Here is an 11,747-nt window from a genome sequence, read left to right as displayed (position 1 = left end):
TAGTCTTTTATATTACATTTTTATTTTGCAAGAAAATAAATTATACAACTTAAAAAATAAAATTCAAAAATTAAGCAGTACATCAAAATAGTTCAGCTGGACTGCCATACAGAAACTACCACCATTCAAAATTGTACAGCATTATTATCTTGGTAGTGGCACACATTCAAAATTGTAAATACCATACGTAGATAGATATTACAACTCAGGAACTCAAGTTTGCTCAACACTCCAGACTACATATAATGTATATGACAGGAAAGCTTTCATGTATTGTTTATTTCACAAATATGACCTCAAAGAATTACAAAGATAGCATCCCAGTCATTTGGATGAAAATAGAAAACAGTTTGAGTTTAAGATAGCAAATCTTTCTGTAAAACTATCAAATCTTTTTGCCAATTGTATTTTTAAAATTTGCACTTTACAGGACAATGGCATCCCAATGCAAATAAATGCAACATGTTAACATTCAGAACATTTATACCAAGTTTAAAAAGGTGAAAACGAGAAAGTCACATTGTCTTTTGGAAATGTAATTGCATTACAGTCATAGCAACTGAAAGACAGATGAGTAAAAATAGAAGCTAGAGGACACCAACTGTGGAAAGAGGAAAATGGAAGACTTCAGAATCGAAACTGAGATCCTCATCAAGTTGTTGGGACAGAGAAAGATTTAACAGTATTTCTTAATTAAACCCATTAAGAGTGATTCCCCCCCTCCCCCCTTCTACACCAGATTTCATTCCGTAGCTATTCACCGTGGCAGTGTGTGTGGCAACATGTTTTTCAGATGCAGCACCTCTTTAAGGTAGGTCTTTGGACATATACATATATGTGTATATATATATATATTTTCATAGCTAAGAATTGCAGCCTTAAAAGTGCGTTGTTGCCATATTGCAAGTGAAGAATAGTTCATTTTCATTTAGATCTGAACTCTACCCTCCCCAAAAGAACAGTTTACCCCAGGTATCTCCCTGTGCCCCAGGTGATACTAGTTTTAAGTGCATACTGGTGAAAGTGACCTGATGAAGGATGCTAAACATGATTCTGCATCTTGAATAAATTTGCTGGTGTGAGCCTCAGATTTAATAAAAAACCCGACATCCATTTCCGGTATATATTTAAAGAAAAATGACCATGTCATAGGCACATTACCAATTATATTTATGCATCCTGGGTATTGAGAAATAAATAGATAACATTTAGGTTGTATTATTTTATATTTTTTAGTTGAGGGAGCGTGCACCTCCTTAGCTTTTAGCAACCTGTTGCTTCCTGCATACACTCCAGCTTCTGAAACAGCTGTATCTGAGATGCAGTCACTTAAACATATCTCTCACATATAAATCAATGGCTTCAAAATCAGCATTACTCCCTTTGCAGCTCTTTCTACATGACAATTTCACACCTGTTCTTCTCTGGTTAACAGCTGGAATTTTTTGTGTTGAAAAGAATGTGCTCAGACTGTCATGTTTTACCCCAGTTATCCCAAGTGAGCATTTATTACTTTTAAGTTACAAAGACTGAAAGTCTTGCAGCACAAAGTTTTTTATTAGAGTTTTGTTTTCTAATGTTCAAATAGTTTTACTGGTTAACTACACAGAGCACCACTTGCTTTTGATTCTAAATTGCAACACCACAGGGCCAACGTAAGAGATGCAATATTTTTAAACAGCATCTACTTTCGAGTATCAGTAAAAGCATATAACATAAGCTGTGGGATTTCCATCAACTGTAATTAGCAAGGTCTCGATTTCTCTCCATCTCTTGTTCATGAAACCCTCACTACCAAAGATTTCTTAATCAAACAGAAGTCCAGGTACACACTGTTCTCAGGCAGTCGCATTGGCATTGATGTTAGTAATAGAGCATGCAGCCTGTTTAAGGGCGCAAATAGCCATTCTTGTAGAGTCTGCTATTAAACCACTCTTACTTTATGCTTTATTGCAACCATGTGAAAGCAAAACTCCTCTTACTTACTGGAAGGTTTTCCTTTTTCACTAAAGTTAATTGTATCCTCTTCCCTCTTTCAGTCATTAAAGAAGATGAGACCTTTAGATGTTGTCCTTGAACCGGTTAATTAAAAAAAAACAAATTCGCACACTTGCGATTTATAGAAGAATATTCATACAGAACTGAGTAAAGCGCAACTTACCTTTTGTCCCAAGACAGGCACTCTGCGCCAGTGATTCATGTTACCAGTCCAGTACATGCTGGGACATTTCAGAGCAGCAGAGAGGCAGGCAGTGCCAAACGACTACTTAAGATGATTGAAAATAGAAGAGGTAACATTAAAAAGTTGAAATTCCTGATGTGTATTTGGCACTCTCTCTGCATACATTAAACAAAGTATTTTTCCTTAGCTTTTTACCATTTTGGTTAGAATTGTATTTCCTACCCTGCCTGTTTCAAAACAAAAAGCAGAGGGTTTGTTTTTCATATAAAGATGTCGACTTCTAAGCAACAAGCCAGTCCAATTGGATTAACCTTGCATGTATATATAAAATTACCAACGAGGAATTAGTACAGGGATCTTCAAGTGTTATTTTCTTTCTGGGGGAGTTGTGCATCAATTACTCTTTAATGCATTCAGATATATGTAGACATACTTAAATATTTGGAATACAAATATTAAATGTACAGGGAAATACACTTAATATTTCTGTTCAGTATAACAGACCCACACATGAAAACTGCTTTTAGAGTGAAGTATCATTCAAGAAAGCTTTACCTTCTCAAAAAGGATTGTAGCAAATCATCTGTCCAAATAAGGTAACAAATAATGTATATCCACTTGTTTACAGCAAACAATTTAAAAACAATGATCTCTTGCTTAAGGAAGAATATCACCCATGACTTGGAATTACTTTTATGTCACTTAAGTGTCAATTATTAAAATCCAGTTACTAGATTGAAGCACTGCTCTAGCCAACAGGTTTTAACTGTAACAAATACATATCAGTTGTGATGCATGTGTTTGTGTCTCTCAAATGTTATTACATAAAAAGGGCCAAAGGTGGACAGTACATTACTCTGTTGATCCAAAACACAAAAGTGAAAGTGCTACTTCTAGTCCTAATTGCATTAAAGAAAAAAAAAAAACAACCCAAACCCAAAACAAAACTAATAGCAGTTCCTCAGTGCATGAATATTTGAATATTTTTTTCCTTGTGCAAGTACTGGTCAACTAAAAACCCAAACCTGTATTCTTCTTGGTGGGTGTAAATCAAATCTACTTTAAAAAGTTCACAATGGGCTCTTCATGAATGCAAGTTTCCCACAAAACAGCATGCTGTTAAAAGTGTGCAACATGAAGGGAATGCCATCATGCTAGCTGAATGAAATTGGCAAAATATAGTCCTCTGTAAGGTAAGGCAGGGATTTTAATATGTAACGAAAGTCAAAACAAGTCCTTCTGCAGCACAAATTGTTGCAGCTGTCTGTCCAAGCACCCTTCCATTTATGTTCTCAGCATCCCGCAGAGTCCTTGAATTATGCCATATATATGAAGGTGTTGATATCCGACTCATCTCTTCTGATATATTTGTGCTCTATAAGCCATTCAATTTGCTCTTTTATCATTTTCTTTTGTGGCAAGAACATGTTTTTCAATATTTCTACGAGTTCAGTCTGGAGTTGGGCATTAGTAATTTTCTTCCGCATTTTCATTATTTGGATGATAGCCTCCTGGTGGGAGACAAGAGAAAAAAAATTAATTTTTTTTAAATTCCTGGGTGAAGTGACAAAGTGAACACAGCATTAATAGGGGGCTACTGGTAAGGCAAGACAGCAAGGAAATCTCTATTCTTCCCCCAAAATCAGATATATGCCGCATTTCTTAGCCCAAGCAGATACTGAATTGCTTTTACAAAGAAATTGATAAAGGAGAAGAATGAAGCACTGGCAAGATGCAAGAGATACAAGGTAAATCAGTCATAGGAGAATCTGCAGTTAAGTCTTGTCTCTAGAGTACGAATTACTCACTAAAACCTAATTCACTCTAAGCAGAAGTCGCCATTTCCAGGGTGACTTGTGATATACGTTGTGAAGACCTCATGAAATGCAAGCTTAATGTCAAATTGGAACTCACAAGGAGTTCTCATTTCATAAATACAACCAGGCATTAATCCTTCTGTTGGCAATGTGGCCAAGATGTTAAGTCAGGCAGTACAATTCACAGTGTGCACGGCCCGTAATCTAATCTGACTGATAGAAGAGACCTGCAATTTGAAGATGGGACTTTTGAGACTCATTGTAGGTAATGATCTCTGATGTCCAAAAAATTAAGATTTTTAATTTTTTTTTTTTTTTTTTTTTTTTTTTTAGAATTATCAGCTCAAAAGATTTGACATAAATGCCTGACTGAAGGAGAACCAACCACAAAGCAGGAAGCGGCAGTTTGTACACCTACGATGCACCCCTCTCAAGAGAATGCCTCTCAAGAAGTCATCCTGCTATTACTAAAGCATGATTCCATCTCTGAGATGACTCTACTCTCTTCATACAGAGTAGTCAAAGAGATCTCAAGATCAACAATATTGTTTGTTCGTGTTGGTGGCTCGTCAGTCAACTTTACCATCTGCTGCCACCCACCACTACACAGTTACGCCTTCACCACTTGCTTAGTATCTGCTTTGTCCGCTTTAAAAATGATGACCTGGTACATCAGAACAGGAGGCTGATAACTACGGGTGCACAAACACAGATGCAAAAGCTGGTAGTCACAAAGGATCTAAGCCAAATCGCAAAAGTAAGTTGAAATGGGATTCAAAAGCATTCATTTCATACATCAACATCCAAGTGTGGACAGTATGCAGTAATCGCAATACAACAAAAGAAACAGGGTAATTTTATATTTCTCTGGCAGTTTACTTGCCTGTGTTCGTAATATTCTTAGCTGGACTATTCCTTCATTTTCCTCTTCCCGCATTCTCTCTGTAGTAAGTTGCAATCGACCAATCAAATTTATCTTGCCCCTTTTTTGAACTTTAGCGTTTTTTCTGAAAAAGTTGTATTGTATGAAAATAAGGACAAAATGCATTCTCAGTTAAGGAATTCCTATTAAACTCACATTACACAGCAGCAAGGAGTACCAGCACATATCAGATATTTATAGGCTATTAGCATTGCTGCAGTGAGATAGCTGGCTGACAAATCAAAACTCAGCGCCAATAAAACCTGAATGGACTAGCATTACAAAAAATACATCAGATGAAAGTGACAGTGTCCGAAGTTGAAAAGTTCCCAGTACTATTTTAAAGAACAAAATTCCAGAGAAATATATTTCAGTATAATTATATAAACATAGGGTTCTTTAGAAGTTCTTTAGAGGAAGTTTTTACAATGAAGTTCAGGAAACTGGACTAGTTCATTTTTTAATCAAAAGAACTGTCTTGTCTAGCAGAAAAAAAAAAAAAAAGGACAAATAACAGCTATTATAACCAACACAGCAAAAAGCTGATGGCATTCTTCAGTGGTCACCCACAAACTTTCTGTACAGCCTGTCTCTTCCATCATACCCTCTCATCACTTCCCAAAGCTCATGGTCCTGATGACAGGAACAAACGTCATGGCCCTGGTCAAGAAACTAAGCCCCAGGAAAGCAGATTCATCACCCCCCTTCTGCCTCTCTCTCCCTCCCCCAGATCCAGATGTTCAGCTGTACTGAGAATGAGGCCCAGAACCTGAGGTTACAAGCAAGAAGCCAGTTCTAATCATAGCCACTGATAATAGGGAGAGGCAAAAAACAAAAGTGAGGCATGCTGAATGTGGTGTATACCATTTAGATGTTCTCTCTTTACACCATCTTGTGCTCTGAAGGATTCCAAAGCACCAGTAAAAGAGCACTGCAATTCTCACCGAAATAAAGACACCCCTCTCTGGTGAAAGCCACACCAAAAATCCCAGCTTTTGACAGCATATTATTAAGCAGTTTCACCTCCTTTTTTAACTTATCAGTCTGCTTTTGAAACTCTGTGAGTGTAATAATCAATACACCACTTGCGCTCTGCTTACGTGCTGTTCTTCCTATATGAAATTTCATGGGCTCATTAGTAACAGGAAGATACCAAAGCCGCCCGTTTTGCACCTCATCCCTAAGCGTTTAAGAAATCTAATTTCGCGGAAATCAAAACCACAGAAACATTTGTCTGAAAGGGCTGCTGCAGGTCATCTAGTTCAACCACCTACTTGAAGCATGACTATCGCCAAAACTAAGTGAGCACAGGGCAGCAAAGTTATGTGTCTAGCTGAATCTTGAAAACTTTCAAATACAAAGGTTAAGTTAAAGTGAATTCCTTTAATTATAAAATAGTACATTGTTATTTTACTTTTCAAACATCATCTTACATTAAACTGAACTCCTGGTTCACCGAGAAGAGGGTTCCTTCTGTAAAGTCTTTGGGTGAATTGACTTGAGGTTCATACAATAAAACCTGACGTTTCAGCTTTGGAAATGCTACAAGAGACTACAGAGAAAAGGGGGGGGGGGAAGAATGAAAATAAAACACCAGACTTTCTAAATGGAAACAATTACTTTTTAAGAACATAGTTCACTGCTGTGCAGACTGTAGTGAAGGAACCACATAGGCTTGTTGGGAGTTGCTAGAGGACAACACAAAGATACAAGGAAAACCAGCGAGGGGACACAGTTTACCAATAACCTCCTGAAATGGGTTAGCATAAGTAAAATCACACAAAGTAGTAAAATACACAAACTCATGGTTACAGAAGTGGTGTTAAGTCTGATTTAAGTGATTTCTCTCTTTATTCTTGAGCTAAATAATTAAGTCTGATAGGGCAAACACTGAAGTGACTTTTAAGCAACATATATTTATCAGGTGCCATTGATTTCCTAGAATAAGACCTGTCCCACTCCACAAACCATGATCATTACTCTGTGCCTTAGACAGCATATGGTCAAAAAGGTCTTGCTGTTTCCAAAAACTTAAGTTAGATAACGCTGGGTAGAGAGAATGTGTTAATGTAAACGCAGTGTGTGCTCAGCAGTAGTGCAAGGAGCTAGCATTACAACTGATTAATTAGCAAGAAAGGTATTCACATGTCAGTTTCAAAGTATTATCTGACAGCACTTTAAAAATACTAATCCAATATTTCAGAGTACAAAAATCTGTTTCAAGAGAAAGGGAAATACCCATAAAGTCCTCCTAAGTTCTGCATCAGGGAGTTCAGTTGCCAGTTTAAGGTTTTCAAAGCTGATCTTCTCTCTGGGTCTTTGGTTCCAAGCAAACAGCACAGCTAGCTGAAATGTTGTTACCTCCAAGTCATACTGGCCAACCTCATTCTTAAATGTTATCTGGGAAAAGAATAACAATTTTACATATACGCCTTTCTGGATCACAAACTTTCTTACTATTTTAAATACACAGAAAGTGCAGTCATTGAGATTGATACACCAAAAACTATACACTTACAATTCCATTAGACATGAGGTGGTGCCAGTGCAGTTTTCTACCACTGTGATTCTTTTTATAAAATTCTTCAACTTCTGGGATGAGATCTTCTAATTCCGTGGGCAGCGAGACAAACACTTTTTCAGAACTTCGGGACCAGGCGCCAGCATTTAAAATTTTAATATTCACAGAGTCAGCTGTAAAACCATATTGGATCATATGAATCTCCAGGTATAACAGACCGATAAACAAAATGCGTTTTTTTTTTCCTACTCTATATACAATTATGGAGGACTAAATTTTCAGTAAGTAGCATGGTGTCTACCTACTTAAACATTAAGGTACTCTATTTATGCACCACTGGCTTTCTGCCAGCAACACTGATTGAAATCTCTGGGTTTTTTGGCTTGCCTCTGCAGAGCTTCTTAAGCCCTGATGCAGCATTATATCTGATATCTGTAAGCACTGCTCAAGGGTTTTCAGCAGCAGCAGGTCCAAAACTGGATGTTCCTCAGCCTCTCTCATCAGTGAAATTTAATCTCAGAGATGTGATTTAAGCTCTTCATAGCACGCATCCAGCTCTCCTGCTGGCAGATAAAGGAGGAGCACAGCATGAAGCACTCATGAAGAATGATGAGGGCATAAAAGAAGAACATAGTTCAGGCATTCACCTGGTTGATACCGATTCAAGCCCCTGCTTGGAATTTAACTACAAGAGTAGGGAGTTTGTATCTACAAGATTGCTCATAATGAAAACCCACAGTAACTTACAGAATGATGGAGCTCCAGTGTCAACTGTAAGAGAAAGCACAGTCTACAGACACTTCCAATCTAGGGGTAACAACAATGCCCTGAAGACTACATTCAACCTGCAGTTGATATAATTTTTAACTCAAGATTCAACAGAATTATTTTACACTAAGAGAAATGCAAAACAGCAAATAATTTGAAAACAATACCTGGTAAAGCAAGTTTATTATTTTTGTGCATTTCTTTGAAGGCCTGGTTCAAGTCTTCAGACACTTTGATATCCTGGAACATTCTAGCCAGCTTGTTTACATAGTCTGCTGGCATTCCTACTTCCTGTATAAACAAACAGAACGCTAAACTATCGCATAGACAACTATGAACAAAAAGCTTTATTTTTAAAATAATAAAATAATGAAAAGCATTAAAGTACACAGGTATTATCACTTTACAATAACAGTTAATCTGCAATGCAACAGAAATTTTTTTTTCACGTATCATAAGTAGTTACCCCTTAAAGGCATATAATGATTCTTTTAAAGAAATCCAAGTGCTGAGGAACGTATGCATGCACCAAGGAATCAATGAATTCTGAGATCTGAAGGAATGTTTATTGCATGCAAATAATATTCTATTCTATACAAAATTTCACAATTAGAGCACACCTCAAATTATTTACATACCTAAACAACAGGTACACTGCATTTTGCTGATTTGCATATGGACTATATGAAGCCTTCAGATAATCATATGTGAAATATTTTAAAATCTCTCACTACCACTATTAGGATCAACATTTCTCTTAGAAAAGGGCTAAACTGTTTTACTTCCGCAAAGTATTGCGATAAAACAGAAGTATCAGATGTCCCGAGTGGCCTGCAATTTAAGACAGAACTCACCTAAGCAAGAAGAATATCTAAGTTCAAGAGTGGGAATTAATACCATAAGCAAAAGGCACAACCAAAGAAAGAAAGATGTCAGGCTACTTACTCTGAGCCATTCCACCATATTCTCCTCAATTTCACTATCAGCTGATATATCTAATATCAGGCGTCTTGTTAAGTGAGCTTTGTGATACCGCATGAAAACGTCTTTATTCTGTACATATTTAAGTACCAAAAGCTGTCAAAAAAGTAGATTTTAATATATTTATTTGCATTGTCAATTAGACAAGTCTTTGAATGCTGATCTAATGCCACGGTAGACTATGAAGTACAAAAAGGCTACTTGACATTGCCTTAGGAGCAACTGTGTTAATACTGCCACAGGCATCAGCTACGAATCTTTCATAATACCACACCTCTGATTTTTTCATTTGTCAACCATCAGGAACCTTTTCTCAAATCAGAAAAGAGACTGACACTGGTATTTAAAAGCCTGCATTATTTTGTAGACTCACATTAGTTACTGTAATACATTACAGTGATATAGTCATTAATTTAGCATACTAATGTTGTGAACTGACACAGACATGAAACACTGCACAGTTTACAAGAATTAAACACACACACACTTAATGACACAATAAACTCTTTTCCCTATTATTACACCTTACATAACCGTTTTTGAACATCAATGCCTTGACACACATAACGAAATAAAACAAATTCATTCTTCAGAATAATCGTGAAGGAGAAAGCAAAAAACATACCACTTCTTTAAGCTTTGCTTCAATTTCTTCAGAGGTTAGTTTTTTGCTTAGTGGTGTTTTTCTTAGCAACATGTCACAGTAATTAGCAAGAAGCTCCGGGCATTTGGATTCAGGCTGTGTTTTTAATCCAACACTAAATAAAAGAAGAACAACAGATCTTCAAATCGTATAGAATCCTGCTATTCTGGAGTAGTCACACTGTTAGCAAGACAGACCACTCTTTCCTGATCTTCTTGACAAGGATCCTGGTGGTGAATTCACATCCTTGTGAAACTAATGAAAAATTAGGGATAACTCCCTTTTATTCTTGAAAGAATAAATACTACCAACCTTTTTCAGACAGCTTCCACAACTTGATCATTCCAACTGCTTTTCATTTTAGAACTCTTAACAACGAAGGATTATGTTGAAACTCCAGTGTGAAACAACTAAATATTGCATGGCAATAAGTATTCCAGTCGAGAATTAACAGCTGCTGCAAGGTTTCACTTGTCAGTACGCTCTAATGAAAGTCTCAGGAACAGCTTCCTGCATCACATTTCACAGATGGCAAAACCCAACACATCTATCACGTAGTAGCAGGATACAACTATTTTATAACAGTTTGAACAGCAGACTAACAGCTTGAAGATTAAAAGCAGATTAAAGTTGAACAAGAATATGCTACAGCAGACAGACTGTGGTTCTTCAAAAGGCACTCAGCATAGGTCGCGTTCTGCACCAGTGTCTAGACTGGTGACTGAAATAGAGCCGAGGACCAATCCCTATTTCTAGGGTCAGAGGGCACCACTTCGACAGCTAGGGGGCCCAAAACAAAGGCAGCAAGTAAGATAGCAGGTAAGAAGCAAGATGTTCTTGCTCATTCTCTCACCCTCTCATCAACTACTGTAGACGGCGCTAAAACCCTTCAAATTGCCCTTTTTAATTCATGAAATTCATGAAGCAGCCAGCAGGCTACTGTCTTCTGCCCTCCTAAAGACCACTTGGGAGTAAAAGCAGATCGCTAGTCTTTTGGTTATTACAAGACAGAACCCTTATTTAATCAATGTGTTCCCGGGTATTTCTGAACAAGAGTCTTCGAGATCCTGACAGCGATGAAAAATTACCAAATTCCATATTTTTATGCTGAACTTAATGGCACAAGTTAAGCAGGATGAAGTTTCATTTTATTCAAACCAAGCTGCGTACATAGACAACTTGAAAGAGCTTGAGAAGAAGAATAAGGAACAGAAGACCGTTGCCATCATGGTGGTTTCTAAGAATCACTAGGCAGGTTTAGCTTTAGGAGTGAAACACAGTTTGAATGAGGTATTGATTTGGATGCTTCCAGGGGAAATGAAAACATTAGCAGAGACCTAAACTCCTCTGCCTTGCCTGTATCTGTATGAAGCAGACAAAGCAGGGATCCAGTCTTTTGTAAAGGTGTTTCTCCAATAACATAAACCAAGCAAGACTAATCCCTGTCCAGGTTTACCGTTAGTCCAAAGTCAAACACAGAGTAAGAACCAGAATGCTGAACAGATATTTACACCTATCTACTCCTAACAAGAAGTAACTGGAAAGGGAAGCTGGCAGCCCAGCTACATAAGCTTTGTTTCTGTAGTAAATCAGACTACAGACTATATATAAACAATCCCAACCACCTAAATATATACAGATTCCTACTTAAGTGGCACATCACATGTTAAATGTTAACCATCAATTAACTGACCGACACCTTCTCTTGGCTGAGCTCGCAGAACAGCTACTGTAAGCACAGTTTTTCTTCTTGAGTCACACAGCTCTGCTTAATCTCCTGGAAGTTGTTAAACTAACCTGGTTAATCCCGCACTGAAACAACAATGTAATACCCAGACAGGTCACGCTCACAGCTGGCACAAGAAGAGGCGGTAAACAGCTTGTGGATGGTTACACCTTAATCAGCCACAGTT

The 11,747-nt window shown here is 37.4% G+C and overlaps 1 protein-coding gene across 2 annotated transcripts in view; it reads right to left on the bottom strand.

The window, feature by feature from the left end:
- The window catches only part of CUL5 (cullin 5), a 33,802-nt gene continuing 22,055 nt past the window's right edge, over nucleotides 1-11,747 (bottom strand). Inside the window, exons 12-20 of one of the 2 annotated variants that reach the window (XR_010070451.1) lie at nucleotides 9,817-9,949; nucleotides 9,156-9,287; nucleotides 8,378-8,501; nucleotides 7,440-7,615; nucleotides 7,160-7,321; nucleotides 6,355-6,473; nucleotides 4,883-5,006; nucleotides 2,162-3,693; nucleotides 1-601 (exon numbers count right to left, since the gene is read on the bottom strand). Coding sequence is in view for 1 of the 2 variants with exons in the window: in XM_063330403.1 (XP_063186473.1) it covers nucleotides 3,499-3,693; nucleotides 4,883-5,006; nucleotides 6,355-6,473; nucleotides 7,160-7,321; nucleotides 7,440-7,615; nucleotides 8,378-8,501; nucleotides 9,156-9,287; nucleotides 9,817-9,949 (1,165 nt within the window). In the remaining variant the exon portion in view is untranslated. Of the gene's footprint in view, nucleotides 3,694-4,882; nucleotides 5,007-6,354; nucleotides 6,474-7,159; nucleotides 7,322-7,439; nucleotides 7,616-8,377; nucleotides 8,502-9,155; nucleotides 9,288-9,816; nucleotides 9,950-11,747 lie in introns of both variants that reach the window. The other variant, XM_063330403.1, reaches the window with a different exon arrangement.

This window comes from Chroicocephalus ridibundus, chromosome 1, assembly GCF_963924245.1.
Source record: "Chroicocephalus ridibundus chromosome 1, bChrRid1.1, whole genome shotgun sequence".
Taxonomy (NCBI): domain Eukaryota; kingdom Metazoa; phylum Chordata; class Aves; order Charadriiformes; family Laridae; genus Chroicocephalus; species Chroicocephalus ridibundus.
This window is presented reverse-complemented; position numbering and strand designations above follow the sequence as displayed.